This window comes from Elgaria multicarinata, chromosome 2 (genome assembly GCF_023053635.1).
Source record: "Elgaria multicarinata webbii isolate HBS135686 ecotype San Diego chromosome 2, rElgMul1.1.pri, whole genome shotgun sequence".
Classification (NCBI taxonomy): Eukaryota; Metazoa; Chordata; class Lepidosauria; order Squamata; family Anguidae; genus Elgaria; species Elgaria multicarinata.
The window spans coordinates 50,844,962-50,866,339 of NC_086172.1; the positions used below are offsets into that span (position 1 = coordinate 50,844,962).

General features: G+C 42.2%; 1 protein-coding gene across 2 annotated transcripts in view; it reads right to left on the reverse strand.

Annotated features, from left to right (window-relative positions):
* The window catches only part of GPD2 (glycerol-3-phosphate dehydrogenase 2), a 95,558-nt gene that overhangs the window by 58,271 nt on the left and 15,909 nt on the right, over positions 1-21,378 (reverse strand). For both annotated transcript variants that reach the window (XM_063116531.1, XM_063116530.1), the window contains exons 3-4: positions 12,450-12,560; positions 5,804-5,975 (exon numbers count right to left, since the gene is read on the reverse strand). In XM_063116531.1, coding sequence (XP_062972601.1) covers positions 5,804-5,975; positions 12,450-12,551 — 274 coding nt within the window. In that variant the 5' untranslated portion in view covers positions 12,552-12,560. The remainder of the gene's footprint in view (positions 1-5,803; positions 5,976-12,449; positions 12,561-21,378) is intronic.

The following is a 21,378-nucleotide window of genomic DNA, read 5'->3' on the forward strand; positions in this document are numbered from 1 at the left end:
TTCATGCTGAGAAGAACAAGCAGCAAACTAGGAAAACCTAAATGCAGCTCCCAGGAGAAGGAGCAGACATTGGGGGGCGGGCACTAAAGTCAGAGGAGGTGCTTCTTGTACTACCCAAAATGATTAGAATTGATTACAACATGGATCGTTAGGAGTTCCCAGCACCAGTGGCTGCCAGGAACATGGCTGCTCCATCAATATCCCAATGATGGCTGCAGCATGTGTTCCACCTTTTACACTTTCATGACAGGCATTACTTTGGCACTCTGATTTGAACAATGACAAACACCTTAACCTGAGTGGCCAAATCCCTAAAATTCTAAGGACCAGGCATCACTTGGGAGATTCCTGATATCTATCCTTAAAAGCAGTCTTGTAGTGAAGAAGCAGAGGGTGTTTCCTCCCCCACAGCCGGACCAGAGACCAGTGCGCAGTTGGTAGGGAGTCATTCCATGGAGGAGAATGCAGGTCCCGTGGAGGAGCCACAGGCCAGTCAGTTGCTTCCTCTGCCTGTCGCTGATGAGGCTGAGTCAGAGACGGAGGTGGTTCAACCACCCAGCCCCCGCGAAAGGAGACAAAGAAGAAGGGCAGAACAAATGCAGGTGGTGAGGCGAAGTATGCGCCTGCAGAACAGGCAGGGGAAAAAGCAGTCACAATGGAGAAGATTTGAATCAGCATCGCTGCATCTTTACCCTGCGCCATTTCCCCATTTAAATTCCTCCTCCCAAAGCTCCTAGTAGTCACAGAAGGTGGTGGTGGTGGTGGTGGTGGTGAGACAGGAAACAACATTATACCTGTCTTACTCCCCCACTTTAATGGTAACCTACAACAGCACTACAGCTCTGATCCAAGCAGGCCCTCCTTTCAATGGATTTAAGCAAGGAAAGATGTCACGGGTCTCCTATACCACATTTAGTATGGCCCTAAGAAGTCCTGACGGACCAATGAAAAAATTTTAAGTGATATATTGCAACTTCAAAGTTGATGTATCACTCTTTCTACATGTAGCATGGATTAGCTAGAAGTGAAATCTCCATAATCAGAGACTATATCCCTCGATTACCTAACCAAATCTTATGGGTGAACCACAGGAAGTGAGTTATTGCCATCACACCCTTCTAGAAACATCCAAACTGGATGCTGGACTAGAGGGACTGGATCAGAGATCCAGTAAGGCAGTTCTAATATTCACTAACAGTCTTCAGCTGCCAAGAACAGTATAGCCATTAGATATAGGCCTTAGCTAGACCCACCTGGTCTAGCAGGACAGAGGGGTGAAGATCTCATGATATTTTTTATCACGAGATCTCCCCCTCTGTTCACATGCATTGAACGATGACCTCAGAGGGAGAGGCGTCACGCCCGCCATTTCAGGTTTTTTTTTTCTTAAAGGGGAAGATGCGCAAGAGCACTCATGCGCAAAATGTTAGTACTTTTTTTAAAAAAAAAAATCCTCGCTCCCCCCACCCCACCCCCGATGGGCACAGTGTTCCTGAGGAACACTGCGCCCCATGCGTGGGTCCCAGCTCCTCGCGAGGAACTTGGACAAACCACGGCACCCGGCCACACATTCCGTGGTCTCGGGCTCAGCCCGGGACCGTGGAAAAAACAGGCTCAAAGGGTAGGGCGAGATCCCGGGGCAAGGGAGGGATTATCCCTCCCTGATGTCAGGATTCCCTGTGCGTCATGTGGACACACAGGGATGATCCTGGGGATCGCCCCAGGATTTCGCCCCATCTAGCTAAGGCCATAGTTTGCACATTCAATAGGCTTGCCTTACATATTAAAGCTGAGGAAGAGATGTGCCCATAGCTACCATAACAATTCACACCGAACTGCTAACTTAACAGAGATGCCTTGTCAACTCCTCTGTGTGTGTGTGTGTGTGTGTCTGAACCATTAGTAATTGCAGTGTGAAATAAGGGAATTATCAGGAGATGATGATCAGATGCAGGCTCACAAAAACAAACCATTACTTGTCTGTTTCATAAAAAGCAGTAATTCACCAAATAAATCCAATTAAGATAAGCACCTTGGGGAAGGAAGTGCAGCCTTCGGGGGTGGACGTAAAGCCCAGCTACAGAGCAATCTCTAAAGTTATACGCCAATCTTAAAAACTCAAGAAAGTTGAAAGCCCTGCTTTCATAGCCCTGCAACTATGACAAGTCAGTGCTCTCTCCATGTGGCAACATCTCAAACGTGTGCAAGTAGGCAAACAGGAAGGAGGAAGGAGAACAGGTACAACAAGATCCTTACAGTGGCTGTTGAAGAGAGCTAGATGACGAACATCCTCTGCTCTCCCCTAGCCACAGTGTTAGTGTGAGGATTTTGCAGTGCTTTATTAGAAGAGTCTAGCATAAGCAGCCACATTAGCCTCTCTTGGTCTCCCTAAACTTTCGTGTCCTCAAAAAATCTAATTATTCCTGGTAACTTTAGAAGATCAGAGCAATTTATTTTTGTCAAATGTGACTGAAGATTAATGGATACAATCAGGAATAATTTAGCAAAAACGTATCAAACACAGAGAAAGCAAAATTTGTTAAGTGAAGCATCAAACTTAATATGAGAGCAAATCCCGCAAATGAAGAGCAACAATACACAATTCATTAACCAAATGCCTATGATTATTTCACACTTCAGAAAACTACTGATACAATCAACATATATAGTAAGAGAAGGATAAATATAGATTGGCTTCAACGTTGCTTTCTTGTCTAGTTCTACCAACTTGGACAGAAATCAACATTCCCAATCCTAAACACTTGGAAAGCCTTATTTGCCTGCAGTGCCAGTGAAGATTAGCAGTAGATTGGCACGGATTTCTGACTCCTAATTGTTCTACAATAGCAACAACAAAATGACTTTCTTCCACTCTGAATTATACTGCTGAAAAGAAAAACACGGAGTGGGGGGAGGGGTTTAACCAGGAATGGATTCTTATGCGGAACAATGGTGACCTCTATTCAGTTCTGGTATTCAAAACAAATTCCTGGGCTCAGAATTCTTTAATTCTATGTGCTTGATGGACCTCAAAGGTCCACTTGGTAGATCTCAAAGTTCTAGTAAAGAGCGAGGTAGACCCCACAAGCCTGACGTTTGCTCACACCTGTTCAAGAGACAGTGGCCCAGTTCGGAGACCATGACAACCAAGGTTGTTTTCTTTAAACCTTGGGCTGTTGTCAGTGAGCATGCTGGTGTACACTGCCCAGTCATTTCCACTGCAATAGCTTGCTAAACAATAGCTAAACCCTGGGATTAAACAACAGTGGGAACGCTCCATCCCTGGGTTGTTCAGCATTGGACGCAAATCAGGAACTCTGGGTTGTCAGGTGAGAAAAAACCCAGAGGTGGAACCCAGAGTTAAACCCAGGACACACACTCGCCCACAACAACCCAGGGTTTTAAAACCCAGGGTTGTTGTGATGTTCAGACCAGACTTTACTTCCCCCCCTTTCAGTTATGACTCGTCTCTTCGTCATATGTTCTTTCAACCATCCTTGTTCATTCATGTTGTTTTATTCCGAGCCAAGACACCTATATTTTGACAAAGCTATCCTTATTGATACAAAACCATGTGAAGAGGGAAATACTATTTTTCTTACTGCAGTGCGTAGAAAGCCATTTCCTCCACCATTGCCTTTATCCATGTATTCTTAGGAATGATGGGTGTGAAAGAACAGCAGACAGCTCAGTGCTAGGAAGGAAGGAAGCTCACTTAACTCTGGAACATGTGCAAACTGTGGCTTAATAAGTCCACCTGCTGACAGGGTGGGGCATAGAAAATTGCACTGTACGATGGAACCCAAGCAAGGGGAAGGTGGACAGTGGACACGCTGGAAGCGGATGGAATGGACGAAGACTCTGCAAGTCAAAGGACATTATCAGAGGACCAAGCCAAAGAATCACTATGCTGAACTTTGGGATGTGCATTGGGATATGGTGGGGATACAAAGGAACATTATCATTATTATCATTATTATTATTATTATTATTATTATTATTATTATTATTATTATAAATCTACATTTTTTAAAAAAATAGATATTTAAAATTTAAATCAGATGTTTAAACATTTAAATTGATATTATTGATGTGCGTGTGTACGTGCAAAATCGTTGTTCTTTAACTACTCGAGTTCTGAAATCTGCTCAGTTCTTGAAATCTAAATATTTACTCTCCAGACAAAAAGAAGTGACATTTGCTTTTCATCTTATGAAAATAAGATGTTCTGTCCAATAACTAGCAGTCCTGGCTTCCAAACCTTCTGGGCCCTCAAGTTTTCTCCATGTGGATGACAAAAAAGAAAAAAAAGAGGGTGGAGCTGGAATGGGTTGTTTGCTACTTTGTACTGCTATTTTTTTTTTAAAAAAATGCAAAATATTCCCTTTGAGATAGTTTAATTGAACCACTAAAACATGTTATTTTAAAATTAGATGGAGACCATTTAAAACTAATTAGTATGCATCATTGTTTTAGGAAATGTATGAAATTTCAATGGTAAGCTTGACTGAAATAAGTAATTTTGATTGGTTTTTACTTGGTGATTTAAATTTCTGATTTAAAATTGCCTCGATTTAAATTAATCTGCCTTATTTATTTATTTTATTTATTTATTACATTTTTATACTGCTCAATAGCTTAGGCTCTCTGGGAAGTCCATAATTAAAACCATAAAATACAGCAAATCAAAACATGATATAAAGCTTTAAAATTTTAAAAATACCATGTAAGACCAAAATAAAACCAGCAGCAGTTACAGCCCAGGGAACGTCTTTGTGAAAAGTTGTATTTTCAGGAGGCGTTTAAATGATGCTACATTTCCCGCTTCCCAAACCGCACGAGAGAAAGGGTTTTCCAGATGGTGGGTGCTGCTGCAGAGAAGGGCCACCATCAAGGTCCTTCATGGCGACATTCCGTTCATTTCAGAATGACCAGCAAGACCAACCTTGCTATCACCTGGCTAGGATACCTCACTTCCAGAAATGCTGAAGGGTTGGAATGCACTGCAATACGAACAGCTTGCAGATCAATCGCCGCCATGCACTTGTGGTTTATCAGCAACATCGACTCTCACGCATTTCACTTACAGTTGCTTAGCCACCAAACAGCAAGGATCGCCAGAAAATAAAATCAACTGAGAAGGAGGCAGGAAGCCAGAGCCTAAAAGCACTAGGGTTTCAGGCGATAGACCAAGATCATGCTACACTACTGATGTTTGATTTAAATGCTCTCTCTGTCACATTCTCAAGGCCACAAGAAAGCTCAGAAGGCAAGGCAGAGTCCCAGTCTAGGTTAACAAGCTATAAGCTGTGGCAACAATTGGAATTCTACATGGAGCCAGCTCTAATTTGAGGAAAGACAAGGAGATAAGGCATAACTACCATTCTGAACTGTAATCTTCTCATCCTTAAATAAAGGGCCCCTACTGCATCTTCCTAAAGTATGTGGTTCTGGAGTATCAAGGTGATTTTGAATAAGTAATTACTGTGACCGACATATTCCCTGATCCAAACCAGTACTTCAAAATGTCCTGGATTAATCACAGGCTACTCCAACCTTAACCAACCTACAATTCCCATCATCCCCAGCCAGCACAGTCATTAAAGTCTACATGTGTTAAGCTTGGTCTGCATCCAGACTATTACTTCTAAGAGTCCCAGAGCCTCTGTCTACAAACAATCACTTCCTCGAAAGCAGAATTTGGAGGGGTAATTTTAACTGCATTGAAAACTCCTATTCAGATCTCAAGAAAAGAGATCTGGTGACATGTGACACAGAGGACCTCTGCCTTTGCAGGACTCACCTCTGGTAACAGCATCTAAGGCACAACCACTTCCTGTCGCACCTCCACCTATGATAAGAACGTCAAATTCGCCGGTTTCTCGCAGGGCCTGGAGCTGACTCTCTCTGGTAGGGAGGGAGTTTAGCATGGGTAAGGGCTTACATTCGGAAGCTTCAACAGAGGCAAGGTGACCCTGAAAGGATGAAAAGCCAAAAATGTTAAGATTTGAGTTAAGAATTGAGACTAAGAATAACATACAGCTGAGATTCTAAATTGTCTGCCACACATTCAAAAACAGTAGTACTGATAGTTATTATTAATGTAATAGTTACAAATTATAAAAACAGTAGCATTGATCGTTATTATTAATATAATAATAGTTCCAAGTCATAAATGATAATTGCTAATCATTATTGTTATTACTATTATTATACATGCTAAATGTTGTTGTTGTTGTTGTTGTTGTTATTCTGAGCCTTTTCAGAATGTTTTCTCCAGGATAATTCTTTAAATTTGAGTTAACAAATACAAATCTTAATACTGGTTAGATACTGTACAATCTACAGTATAGATGCATCATTAGATGATGTGATCTGCCTCTGAAATGTATTATACTAACTAGCTGATGCTCAAGCCCTGTTTCAGCATCCCCCCAACACACACACTACTATCTACTCTATTTATAACTGGATGGTACATCAAGCTGTTCAAGTCATGGTCTGAAGGAGGCCAGCCTTCTTTTCCCAAATGAGTAACTAGCATCTGTTTCTGCTACATGAGTACAGAGACAACATGTGTTAGTTGAGTTTCTGCAAGAAATTTGCAAAAATAGGATTTCTGATGACAAGAAATTGGATTGCAACTTCAGTGTATTTTATATGTAATAAATAATTTTCCTATGTACATTTTGTATGAGTTATCTCCACACTAAAAAAAATATTCCTACTTTGATAAGCAGGGAATGCTTATCAAATTTGCAGATGACACAAAATTGGGTGGGATAGCTGGAAGACAGAAACAAACTTCAAAGTGATCTTCATAGGCTGGAGTGCTGGGCTGAAAACAACAGGATGAAATTTAATAGGGATAAATGCCAAGTTCTACATTTAGGAAACAGAAACCAAAGGCACAGTTACAAGATGGGCGATACTTGGCTCAGCAATACTACAAACGAAAAGGATCTTGGAATTGTTGTAGCCTGCAAGCTGAATATGAGCCAACAGTGCGATATGGCTGCAAGAAAGGCAAATGCTATTTTGGGCTGCATTAATAGAAGTGTAGCTTCCAAATCACGTGAGGTACTGGTTCCTCTCTATTCGGCCCTGGTTAGGTCTCATCTAGAGTATTGCGTCCAGTTCTGGGCTCCACAATTCAAGAAGGACGCAAACAAGCTGGAGCGTGTTCAGAGGAGGGCAACCAGGATGATCAGGGGTCTGGAAACAAAGCCCTATGAAGAGAGACTGAAAGAACTGGGCATGTTTAGCCTGGAGAAGAGAAGATTGAGGGGAGACATGACAGCACTCTTCAAATACTTAAAAGGTTGTCACACAGAGGAGGGCCAGGATCTCTTCTCGATCCTCCCAGAGTGCAGGACACGGAATAACGGCTCAAGTTAAAGGAAGCCAGATTCCGGCTGGACATCAGGAAAAACTTCCTGACTGTTAGAGCAGTACGACAATGGAATCAGTTACCTAGGGAGGTTGTGGGCTCTCCCACACCAGAGGCATTCAAGAGGAAGCTGGACAACCATCTGTCAGGGATGCTTTAGGGTGGATTCCTGCATTGAGCAGGGGGTTGGACTCGATGGCCTTGTAGGCCCCTTCCAACTCTGCTATTCTATGATTCTATGATGTACAATAAACACATATTAAAAATGTACAATTCCTCAAACAAATTTAAAAACAAAACATAAAAGCTACCATACCTTTTTTCAAGCTATCTGGCGGATGCCAAACTATAAGTAGTGGATGCTCCGCTTTTATTCCAAAACATTTTTCTTCTGAAATGTGTTAGCTCAACACCCATCAGCCCTAGCCAGCATAGTCAACCGCAAAGGATGCTGGGAATTGCAGTTCAACAACATCTGGAGGGCCACATGTTCCCCATCCCTTCCTTGAAATAACTCGGTACATTGAAATCGAAATAATACTTGCTTTAAAGAATGGGGGGGGGGTTTCCTCAAAAAAAAAACCACCTTATTTTTAATCTTCTATGTTTTTCCTTTCATACTTTCCAAGTTCTCTCTGCTTTCAGAGTCTGTTTGTGGCAGTGACAGGCAAGTGTGATCCTCAAGAATCTGTGGGTGAAATCCTACATTTTTGCTACCCTGTATTCTATACCTATTAGTGGGGTTATATATGAACTCTGTGGGCTGATTGGAAATATATATTTTTGCCATGTTCTTCCACAATGGTAGAACAGGAAGACATAATGGTATTAAAAAGTATTCAGCAATATCTTTTCATAAACTTGACTTCATGTTTGGAAGCAGCAGCTTAGCTGGCCCTATGCCAAGCCACAAACATAACTGACTTCTAAGTAGCCATGTCTGCATTTCGGCTGTGTACACTGAATATGATACCATGCTAGTTGCTATCGGTATGGAGCACGATATTAAAAGACAGACATGGAGGACAGGTGGCAAACCACACACACAGTTCACTAGCAGCAAAGGGATTTAGACTACCAAGCTTCACACCAGTGGTATTTACTATTGCCCTACATTACCATGTTCACATACGCCAATTCATAGTCTTTTCTTCTAGCTGTAAAAGAGAAAAAGTCATAGAAACCTGACTGGGGCTGCAATATTTACCTAGGAGTAAGACCATAGCTAGACCTAAAGTTTATCCAGGGATCGTCCTGGGATCGTCCCTGCCTGTTCCCGGGATCCCCTGTGTGTCATTTACATGAACAGGGATGACCCCAGGACGATCCAGGGATAAACCTTAGGTCTAGCTAAGGCCTAAGTCTCACTTAATGCAATGGGACTGACTCCTGAGTAGACATGCATAGGATTGTGCTGTGGTGCTTATATCAATGTCTCTGGACTAGAGATGTGAAGGAATGGGTAAACCAAATTGTGTGTGTGTGTGTGTGTGTATAAGAGAGAGAGAGAGAGAGAGAGAGAGAAAGAGAAAGAGAGAGAGAGAGAGAGAGAGAGAGAGAGAGAGAATAAACCTTATTTCCCACAATTTCTTTAAAAAATGCCCGGGGTGGGAGGAGAATGAGGATTTTTCTTCTTTAAATATTTGTGGGGATTCCCCTTTTTTTTCTGGTTTTATTCCAGGCCTTCACGTCTCTAATGGACAGGGACCAGCCTGAATGAAATGGAAGATCTTACATTCCCCCCCTATCCTTATGGAACTCGAACAGCAATGCCTTGAAAAGATATAGGGAGCCATACCATTTTTTACAGGAGATACCGTCATATCATTTCCCTTCAAAAGTACCACAGCTAAGCCCAAGTCCTGAAAAATGCTTCAAAGATTACAGGCTGTTTTAGAGACAGTTCAATTGCTCAAGCTGATGTGGTGGTCTAGAAGAAGGAAGGTCTGGCCTGGAGTGACCATAGAAACTGCCATCTTCTAGCAGAGATTTGCATGAATCCAAGGGAAAACTCACTATGTTCATGCAAACTGCTCTACGAAAATGGTGGCTGTTGACATGGCTGCTCTAGCTCAAACATTACATCTTTCAGACTAGCATGTCCCCAGGAACACAGGGTAGAGCAGCTAATAGTATGAATCAGGCCAGAGACTTAGTTGTAACCCAGCCTTCCCCAACCTGGTGCCTTCCGGGAATGTTGGACTTCAAACCCCATAATTCCCAGCCACCACTGGCATGCTGGCCAGGAATTATGGGACTTGCAGTCCAACACATCTACAATACAATACAATGCTCATCCAGATTCATCCTAGACCTCACAAATGAACTTAAAATGGGGGTGGGGGGAGAAGAACACCAGGAAAATCTTAAATATTTCCAGTTTATGAAATAGTCACTAACCAGGAAGATAGTAAGTCCAACATACTATCCAACATATTGTCCATGTGTACAATATGAAATATTAATGCCGGCCACCATTAACCTCAAGACAGTATTCATGTAACTTAACTCAAACATCAAGGCAAAGCAAAGTATTTCCTGTTGCCACATATTCACAACAGCTGTCCTTGGGGCTGTCTATACATTCTGGAAGCCCGACATGACTCCATGGAAGCCATCATGGGACTTTCCAGAGACACTCTGCATTTTAAAAGTTGGGGACTCAACCCAACTTTTCAGGGTGGAGCAAAGCAAACACGGCCCTTCTGCCATCTAACCCTGCTACATCCTCAATGCGGAGGCATGGCCGCACGGATGGCAACCCCTGATTAGTCGCCGTTCACCCGGGCAGAGCACAGGGGGCAGGGCTGCTGCCAGAGCCACTGCACTTCCACTGTGCGTCAGGATTAGCCTCCGGCATGACGCAGCAAAAATGTAGGGGTTTACTTATCGCGGTAGCAACCCACCGCCATATAGGCAGCCCCCTTGTCTATTTGTTTTGTCACTTCCCATTCCTTAAACCAGTCTATATATAGGGTAGGATCCAGACTTAGTCACAGTAGGCCCATTTAAAACAATGAGACTTAAACTAGTCATGACTAACTTAAGTCCCACTCATTTCAATGTGTCTACTCCAAGCGTGACTAAAGCTGGATCCACCTATAAACCAAGGGTAGGAAATGTGTGACCTTCCAGATGTTGTTGAATTGCAAATCCCATCATCCCTCATCATTGGCTATGGTGGCTGGGACTGGGAGTTGTAGTCCAACAACATCTGGAGGCCCACATATTACCCACCCCACCGTAGTATGAAAATGACAATAACGAATGTTTTGCCACTAAGAGCATATTCACATAAGGAGGCACATTTGGTGTCTTGTACAGCAAGTCCCAATTGCTCCCTAAGAAGTGGTAATGGCCTTCTACCTCATTTCTCAAATGGATAAAAAGGGTCCCCATGCCCCAAAGACAAAATCAAGCTCTCCAGTTACAGTAGCTTGTTGCAAATTGTTAGTTTAAGCAAACTGGCTTATTTGACATCAGCTGCCTTTGGTTGTCTACTTTCTTCTGTGTGGGAGAGGGTTGTTTCAGAATATGATTTCTGAATCAGAAGCAATGCGGTTGTAAGAAGCATGAGGAAGAGAGGCACAGAATGATTTGTGTGCAAGGAAACTCAACATGGAAATCATGACAGAAGGCGTAAGCAGCAGCTAAGCAGGATAAAGTACGCAGATACTATGACGATGAAGCAGGGTTCCTCACAATGCACGCCCACATTCAGACCTTCCCCCCTCTCAACCTGCTCAGGTGAGGACTGAGCAGGTGGGGACGCTGAGGGTGGACTTGTGTGAACCCCCACATCCCCTCAACACTTTTAGCCCTTGTCTGACAAGGCTGAACTCTTCCCTTCCGGAATTCTCCATTAAAATTGTGTTGACAATAACAAAGTTTTGCTTCCTTTTTCAAGCTAACATGGCTGCCACAGCAGAGAATCCACACTGCAGCTTCCCCAAAAAGAGGGGTGAAGGGCACACTACTGAAAGCCAGCTTGTTACAGAGTAAATGAAATGTTTCTAGGGGATATAAGATACAATCTGTATGCATGCTAATTGAATTATGTCTTCTCTCAGTGCTAGTGAGTGTTGAAAAGACTCATTTAGAAAAAACCCAAGACTGCTTGCACCGGGTAGCCAATTAGAGTGAGTCTTGGGGCAACTTCCCTTCTTGCGTCTTGCAGTCGCAGCGGTCTTTCGCCCTGTCATCTATGTGATTGGCAGGAATTATTAAAAAAGAGGACAGTTCGGCTGCCAGACATGCCCACAGCTTAGATATGTCAACACCGTAAATGGGCTGTCCTTCTCTGAGTCAAATTCCTCCAGTTATATTCCACCTGCTGCCCTGTATTGTGTGTGAAGGCAATAGGTTCAAGGCAACAGCACTGCACAATGGATGTGAGAGATAGAATAAATAGGAGGCATAAAAATCATGTTACTCTCGTTAGGCCCTTCGTCTAAATATGGTGCAAGCTTTCACAGAGATAGTATCATTTTCCACAAGTGACTTCAAACTCCATGTTTCCCCTCAAAAATGTAGAAAATTAAGTCATCCCAAGCCTACATACAAATTTTGGCTAGCTTTGGTAGCTAACCCAAAACTGAGATGGAAGGGTGGAGGAATGTCAGACTCCTATCCCAGATAAGGAACAATTCCTTGCTTCCCTCACCAGCTTGAGGCTTGAAACTAGAGGGGGTGGGATCATTCCAAGTGTTCAGAGGGCCTCTGACGCACAGCACAACTGCGGGGATGAAACAGTTCCCCTTCTCCAGCTTCATCTCAAAGCTTTCCTCTAAACCTGGTCCCATTCACTGTCGATCCTTGGTGACTCCATGCATTGCAGAAACCACGTGAAGGCTACCAAAATTCATTTCAGGGAGGAGGGGAGGGGTTCCACGCACAAGTTGCACCGTATGTACAAGATCATTGTTTTAATGAAGTTTTATTTATGATTGCAAGCTAGCAGCCTAGTGTGCCATTTTTCTTAGTAGAAATTTGGGGTACAAAACAAGTAAATAAATAAGGTTTAAGTACATTTTTTAAAAACAACAACAACACTACTTACGTGCTTTCTTCTATACTGAGAAAGTTGTGAGAGGCCCCAAACAGTCGCTATAGCACCTCCTCCAACAAGGATAGTTCCTTTTACCGCCTTTCGAAATGCCATTTTTTAATTCTAAGGGGAGAAATGAAAACAAGAAAGTTTACCGTGTTACAGGGTCAGGACAGAGCACTTATCTAAACTATTAACAAGAAAATTGAGACAGAGGGAGAAGAGAGTTAACAAATGTGCATATAATGGTATCCACAAGAGCTGTGAAAGCATATTTGGATTTGACCCTTTTTCCAAGGAGCCCAGGGTAGAATATTCACCTTTGCTGACTGAGGAGCTACGGGGTTTCATTCCAAAGAATGAAGAATGTTGAAGAATGTTGAAGAATGTTGTGTCTGATTATTAGCAGGACTCAGGGCAGCCTTCCCCAGTTAGCTGCCCTGCAGATGGTTTGTGCTACAAGTCCCAGACTTCCTGGCCATTGGCCATGCTGACTGGGGCTAATGGAAGTCACAAACATCTGGAGGGCAACAGGCTGGGGAAGACTAACTTAGGGGTAAAACCTTGGCAACTGTGGTAAAATTGCCAAAACAAAATGTGAATGGTTGAAGGTCTCAGTGGTCTCAAAAATGATGCTCCCATCATGACAGATTTATTTATCTACAATGGCCCCGTTCAGACAACACGCTAAACCATGCTGCTTAACCACAAAATGGTTAATGGAATGCATTAACCATTTTGTGGTTAAACAGCATGGTTTAGCGTGTTGTCTCAACGGAGCCATTATCTCTATATTGTCTTTCAATCATAATGATTCTCAAAGTGCCCAGACAGCCTTGACTATTGGGCAGTACAAAATTCACTATGCGTGTGGATGATAGTGCCCTCACAGAAATACATCTAGGGATGCCAGGTGCTGTCAACAGTATCACGTGGCCTGACAGGTGGTGGCAGCAAAGAGACAAATGCTTACTGGGAGACATTTCTACTCCTCTCCTCCATCCATCAGATATTTCTACTGCCACACCTGCCACCCAGAAATTAAGACCTCCCAGACCTTAGAACTTAGGTCAAATTACATTATACATTTCATATGTAGCATGTAGCTCTGTCTCCTTTTTTTTTTTTAATTAGATGCACAGAACAGGGAAGCATAATCATTACCAGGAACACAGCACGTGGGGAGGGAGACTTATTTTGCCCCATCCCACTGCAATCAGAACTAGAATCACCCCACACACCCCAAAAAACCATAGAGACTTGCAGCTAAACACTTAGGAGGGGAGGGGAGGGGAGGGGCGTTCCTGTTGAGGCAAGAGCTGTTGGAGGCACTGGAAGAACAGTGCTCTATTAATTCTTTCCCCTAACCATTGTTCCGGCAACAGGAAAGGGAAGTTGAAGGAGGGGGCAGATTTGTTCAGAGTTGATTTTGAGAAACTTTAAAACAAATGTCTAGGGAATATTTGAAATATATGTAATATCTATTTTCTGATCAAACCCAAACTGACTGTATTGCTTTAACACAAAAAAATGCATAATCTAATTGGCATACACAATTGTACGATGCTGTTTATTTATGACATTTACAGATCAATCCTATGCATGCTTATTCAGATGTAAGGCCCTCTCTGTTTAGTGGAAGTTACCCGTAGGTAAGCACGTGTAAGATTGCAGCCTCAAAAATATAAATGCCTTAGAACGCAATCCTATAAATATCTACTCAGATGTAAGCCCCATAAAGATCAATGAGTCTTACTCCCAGATAACTGTGTATAGGATTAAAGCTTTAGTTATGTACAAGCAAAAAGAAAGCAGATACAGGGTATTTGCTTCTGCTAAGGTCACCAGAAGAAGGCAAACAGAAATTTACAAGAAATGAAGGCCCGGTATGCTCTTGTCGTGAACATGACAGCAGAAATGAATCTTGGATTAGGAGGTGGCCATGCCAGCTGGGGATAATAGAAGTTTTAGACCAAGGCCGGATCTACACTACTGCTTTAAAGCGCTTTATAACAGTTTTATAGCGCTTTAAAGCAGTTAAAGCGCTTTATAACTGTTATAAAGCACTTTTAAACAGTAGTGTAGATCCTGCCCAACACATCTGGAGAGCCCCAGGTTGGGGAAGGCTGAATTACTACATTTACTTACTTTATATCCCACCTTTCCACCAAATGGTGGCTAACTATAACTTAGTGTTGTATATGTTACAATACACATGTGGATTATTCCTTAAAGCTCTATATATTGAATATAAGACTATCTTCATACTACACATTTTGAGTGAGTAAAACCTTGCCTTAAAAAGCATTTCACTGATTCCAAAAGAAAACAAATATTTCATAGGAGGGATTTTAAAAATGTTTTCCCCAAAAAACATTGTTTTTTAATCTTCGGGGTGGGGATGGGGGGGAGAATACCAGTCCCCACCACCCCTGGGCCTTCACATCTTTGCATCCATTTCCCCAATCCCAACAGAATAAATTAGACATCAGCAGGATCTACATTACTGTTTTAAAATGGTTTATAACAGTAATGGCAGCTGTTGGGGGCCAGGATATACTCCATATACAGTTTTCAAACCATTTTCAAAGTGTCATGTCCTGCTTGGTGTAGACCTGGCCATCAGAAAAATGCAGGATGAGGTTCTACAGGATCCAATCAGTGTTCCCGTTTCTTCTATTAGCATTGTTTCTCGCATATGTTCTAATGCTAATAAATGTCTCTAAAGGGCCGTTGGTAAAATGCCAGAATCTTCCACTATCAGTTTTTCTACTGAACAAGCCACAATAATCGGATCTGCTAGATTTTATACATATGCTACAAAATGCCATCCAACAATTCAAACACACTGGCAATAGCTGTATAGCTTTTCTTCCCAGGCAGCAACTAGACTCGGCAAAGGAAAGCTCTAATTTTAACAGATACATACAATTCTAATTTTTAACAGATACATACAACTTATTTTTATGTTCTAGCTCTAGTTCATTTATTCTTCATGTGCAATCCAGGTTTTTCAACTAATTGAAACTCTGAGCCAATGTAAGAAGAACGGGTATGGAGCAACAATTTTTCTCTGTAATCGTGAAAATTAGCATCGTTTGATGCTTTAGAATGTAATGTGAGCATAAGACAGGTTCCTGCTCAAAAAAGCTTATAGTCTAAATTTCCAAGTTCTTACAATCGCAAAGTTTAAACCAGGAAGCAGATCCTTTATTTATACAACACTTCTAAAACATGCAGTGAGATCTGGATATTACTCTCCTTTATTACACTACTATTTAATTTCTACGAGCTTTCTTCAGAGAGAAATTGTAAGAATTCTAGGAATTGCAGGCCATCAATATCTTCTTCCTTTGTTATGTTAGAACTAACTTACCTACCTTCTAGACGTCTTGTTTTAAAAAAGAAAAGGTGGGTCAGAATTAGCCTCAACACCACACATATTTTTGTCCTACAGTAGAAGTCCTGTATTATTGTACAAATACAAGAAAAAAAGCAACTACTGAAACCTCCCACAGAGTTCTTCACACGTTTTAAGACCCATTTTGACTCCCCACTCCTTTCCCATTTCCAAAGATTAGAAGACCACACAACTATAAACCAAATATATTTAATAATGATGATGATGATAATGATGATGAGTTAACATTCTTAGAATGGAAGCATATAAGAATAAAAGCTCCACAGCAAGGAAAATAACCTCAGAATCACAAAAGAGCATTAACAATGAATTATGCGGTGTACTTATGGCAGAGACAAGAGGAAAGGGAAAAAAAGCCAATTTATTCATGTCCATAACGTACCAAGTCATGCAAGAAGAGGAACATGTACTGTATCCTTAGGACTGGTTATTCACCCAACAACAGTCAGCTCCAGGAAAATCATGTGTACTGTTTGCAGAAGGGATTATTAAGCTTTGGCCTAGTTTTCACTAAGGTGGTAAATATGTATCTGGGCTGTACCACTTGAGAGTCAGATGGGGGCTCACATGGCTGAATGCTCAGCCATTCAGAAACATCCCCTATAAAGCCCTAGAGAGAAAACGGCACTAGAACTTTTGCCCAAACATTAATTTTCTATATGCAATAGGTTTTATGTATTTATTTATTTATTGTATTGACAAGCATTCAACCACGTGAGTCCACCCCCACCTACAGTTTGAAATGGCACACTCCATACCCTAGTTTAACAATGCAGTGAGAAGTAGGCCTGCTGTCAATCACCCTTTCTGTTTCCGTCCCCTGTGTTTTTGGGTGACATGCTTATTCATGGATGATAAGACTATCAGTGGCTGCTAGCCATGATGGCCATGTATTACCTCAATTATCAGAGGCAACATGCCTCTGTAGGCCAGATGCTGGGACACATGAGCAGGAGGGGGCTCCTGCACTCATGCTCTACTTATGGGCTTCCCAGAGGCATCTGCTTGATTAGCTGCTATGGGAACAGAAGGCAAGACTAGATAGGCCTTAAGTCTGATCCAGCAAGCTCTTCTTGTGTTCTTTCACCATTTCTAATATAACTTGTATGTGACGTCCAATATCATCCATGGGTCTATGACACCTTGGTGATCTTGATCAAGATCGTCAAGTCCCACTTCTTCATTTGCACTACAAGCAATGGGTCCTAGGCTGCTAGGACTTTGTGAGGCACAAAACCAGAAACATCTCCCTTGAAAACTATTCACCCAGAGAGATGGTGGTAGCAGCACTCAGAGAGCACACCTGTCAAGCATACAGTTATGCTGAAAACACATGGTACTTCTAATATTATTATTATTATTATTATTATTATTAATATCCCTTTCATTTATTTATTTATTTATTACATTTCTATACCACCCAATAGCCGGAGCTCTCTGGGCGGTTCACAAAAATTAAAACCATTCAAAGTATAAAACAACAGTATAAAACCATAATATAAAAGTTATATTTTTATAGTTAATGCCTCCAAATCAGGCGAAAGACCTCTCCTGGAAGAGAGAAATAAGGAATGCCATCTATGCTGACCACATAAAGTCTCCCCTATGACATTTTCCTATTAGAATGTATCTTTATATAGTCAAGAGAGACCAGATTGTCATGGCTGATCTTTGCTGTGTCGTGAAAACAGCACATCTCTCCTCCAGACTCAGGATCACTGGAAGCTGCCTATAAAGGCCAGACAATTAGTCCACCTAGCCCAGTTGTGTCTATTCCAGCCCATCCCATCCTGGTGCTCTGTAGTTGTTTTGTATGACAACTCCCATCATCCCTGATTAGCAACCACGCTGACTGGGGCTGATGGAGTTTGCAGTCCAAAACAGTGCGGTGTAGCAGTTGGAGTGTTTAGCCCTCATTTGGCCATGAAGCTCATTTGGGCCATTCACTGGCTCTCAGCCTAACTTACTGCACAGAGTTGATGTGAGAGAAAATGGAGGAGAGATGAATTATGTAAGTCGCGTGGGGTTCCCTGAAGGGAAAAAGATGGGATATAAATGTAATAAATAAATTAATTAATAAATAACAATCTGGAGGGGGAAAGGCAGCCTGAGGCTTTCCAGAGACCATTCAGATCACCTGCTCTCCTGACATTTCAACCAGAGGTGCCAGAGATTTAATCTCACGACCTTCTGCATGCAAAGCAGGCGGCCTGCCAATATCACTGAGCAAAGGTCTCTCCTCAATATAATCACAGTCATGCTTCCCAGCCATGTGGCCCCAACCCAGTACCAACCCACGGGCAAAAACTCCATTTGTTTTAAGCATGTTTGCTCCAGCACAGCACTGCAAGTCTCAGCCAGGAATCACAGAACTGGTTTTCATGTGGCAACAGGTGCGGCTTTGCATGCTAGCAGAAGATTAACTGGGGAATGAGGAAGACAAGCTTATCAAATCCTACCATCAGCTGCACTCGGATAAGCCATTGTTTGCGAGTATGAAGAGCAAAAGAGTTCCACCTTTTAACAAATTGTTCTAATTACCACACCTCTTGGATGAAAGCTATTAAAGATCCCTATGAAAAACTGTGCAACTTTTGTTTGATGCATTTCTCAAGGCAAAATCAGCAGGCCTACTGCAGTAGTGCAGCCTTTTCATTTCTTACAGCTTATTGTGGAAGAGAGAAAGGGGAACAACACTTCTAAGATGGATCCTGCCGCCTCCTGCTTTTTTTTTTTTGTAAATTCTTGTATTAAAATAAAAAACGTTTTAAAAATCTGCTAGTTAAAAAATAATCGGTGACCATTAAAATATTTGTATTTGATTAACCTAACTGATTAATTGACTGAGAGGACAATCCTAAACCCTAATGCTGCCACTTGGAAGGGTTTTGGATTTGATGGAGATGCCGCTCAGCCAGCCTCTTTTACCCCCAGAGAGACCTCTGCTGAGCCCACAGAGAACTCCATGGGTAGAAAATTACTGACAATATTCCTGCCAAGGACTCTGTTCAGACGACACGCTAAGCCAGGGTGGTTAAACATTTTGAGCTAAACATTATGGCTTGGTGTGTCATGTGAACCATTCCTCACCATGATGACTACATAACCACGGTTTAAACATGCTCACTAACCACTTGCTGCAAAAGGGTTAGCGGCCTAACCATGGCTTAGCATGTTGTCTGAACAGACCCACAGGTAGCAAGTGCAGGGCCATGAAATGGGCAATTCCAGGGGTGGGCCACTCCATTCCCCAAAAGGGGCCTGATCCTAGCCTTTCAGCTATGCCAGCCTGAAGTTGAGGCAGTTAATCAACCTCCCCATTGCTTTTGATGTGGTGCTGGGATACAAACTTAAAAACCTGTCAGGCTTGAAAGCCTGGCAAATGCAATTACACACACACACACACACCACCTCTCTTTTGCCCTGGCTGGCACAAGCCAGCAGTGTTTCATTATGGAGTGATAGATCTGTTAGATTGCTTCCCACCACCACTTACAACTACTCTGCCCACCATCTTTTCCCAACCTAGCCCCCTCTCCGATGTTGCTGGACTACAATTCCCATCCCCCCAAGCCAGGATGGCAAGAGCTGAGACCCAATAATATCTGGAATCTCATGTTGGGAAAGACTAGACTAAGCACTGCAGCCCTAGATACTATAGATATCCGCCTCCAGGAACGACATGCCAAGAATCCGGGAGGACCTCAGCCACTAGCCATACTGCTTTTGAATTCAGGTGCACACATAAACCCTTTGCAGTATAATTATTGGCATGTGGGACTCACAAGCAGGAACATGTCCATTGCTTACGAATATTTCAGCAAGCGGAAGTGTTTGCAGAGAGCCACATTTTATTCTTGTTACTATCAACCAAGAACACAAGCCAAATGCTATCACTGAGGCTAGAGGTGATAACAAGTCAAAATCTAAGCCCTTCATTACTAATAAGAGCCCATAACAGTGATAAAATAAATCATGCCACTAAAAACCTCTAACAAAACAGAGTGAACTGTGTAATGGCGCACCTTCAACAGCAGACAAATGTTCCAGGTGCCAAATTATTATTTTTAATTCCTTCCTCTCCTCATTGGTCTTGCACAAAACTGGTACCTTCATCGCTGGTGTCTAAAAATGTGAGATATTCCACTTGCCCTATATATGTTATTATACTTGGTGGGTGCAAGAAATGGTTCTGGTCCTTATTTGGGCATGATGAAGAATCCCGTTTTTTAAACACACCATTCTAAAAATGCATTAAAGTTTCACTGCCAGGTTATGAACCAAAAGACTGAGGCAATTTCATATCAGTAGTTCATTGGTCACCAATTTCATCACATATTCTCCTCAACAATTGGGCCTACATGCCTAATACAAAAATGGGTAAAAGAGTAAAGTACTAGAAAGCCACATTTAAAAATTCAGGGACATTGGTAAGCCAACTTTTAAGTAAGCGATCCAATACTGCATTTAACAGCTAGCCCGGCCCTTAACAATGACATAAGCAGAGGGCAACTGCTTGGCTGTTTTAGGCTTCCTGTCCACAAAACGAAGGAACTACAGCCCAGACACCATTCAGAAGTGTGTCCATGATGCTGATCTTAAAAACCAAAATGTTTCGTGGGGTACAAGGAAAAAAATCAGGTTAGTGGACCACGAAGACAACTGCCCAACAAGCATGGTTCCTCTTTCACAAGGCCACGCCACTTGGAAGTTTCTTGAAGTTGAAATCACTTGCAGGGAGCCTAGTTGTATTGTCCATTGCTATCAACTAAGGGCACAAGCCATGCAATTGGTTTGCCCTCCTCCTTTTTAATTAAAAAGAGATTGCATTTGGACACCAGGGAGGGAAGCAGCTTGACATCTGACTCTAAAAGAAAAGGAACAAGCTGAGATTTTTAGATTTTTCTTTCTCTCCACTCCAACTCCCCCCCCCAAATGGATAAGGCCAGATATAAGCAAATGATGTTAACGAGTCATAATATGTAGAGTATTTAATTGAAAGACAGCTGTCCTAAATTTACAAGTGATTAAATGTTTCAGTTTGTCAATATGTCATTTAATACTGTATTCTACATTCTACAGTTCTCTAAGCTGAGTCGTCACAATGCATCTTTCCTTGATTTGTTGCTGTTCTCTGCTCATTTTTCTTTTTCTGCTGGTTCACACTGCAATCTTATATGTGTCTACTCAGGAGCAAGTCCCACTGAGTTCAGTGGGCCTTATTCCCAGGTAAGTGGATACAGGATTGCAGCCTCAATCAATTTTTGTTTTTAAAACAACCCACAGATGGCTTCATGCATCATCTAGTCCAGAGGTGGGGAATGTGTGGCCCTCCAGTTGTTGGACTACAATTCCCAGTAGCCCTGGCTAGCATAGCTAAATGCAAAGGATGCTAGGAGTTACAGTGCAACAACATCTGGAGGGCCACATATTCCCGTCTCTGATCTAGTCCATCCTCCTTATGGAAGCAGAATTCCTTCAGACTTGCACAAACCTGTGAGCAGCTAACCCGAACGCAGC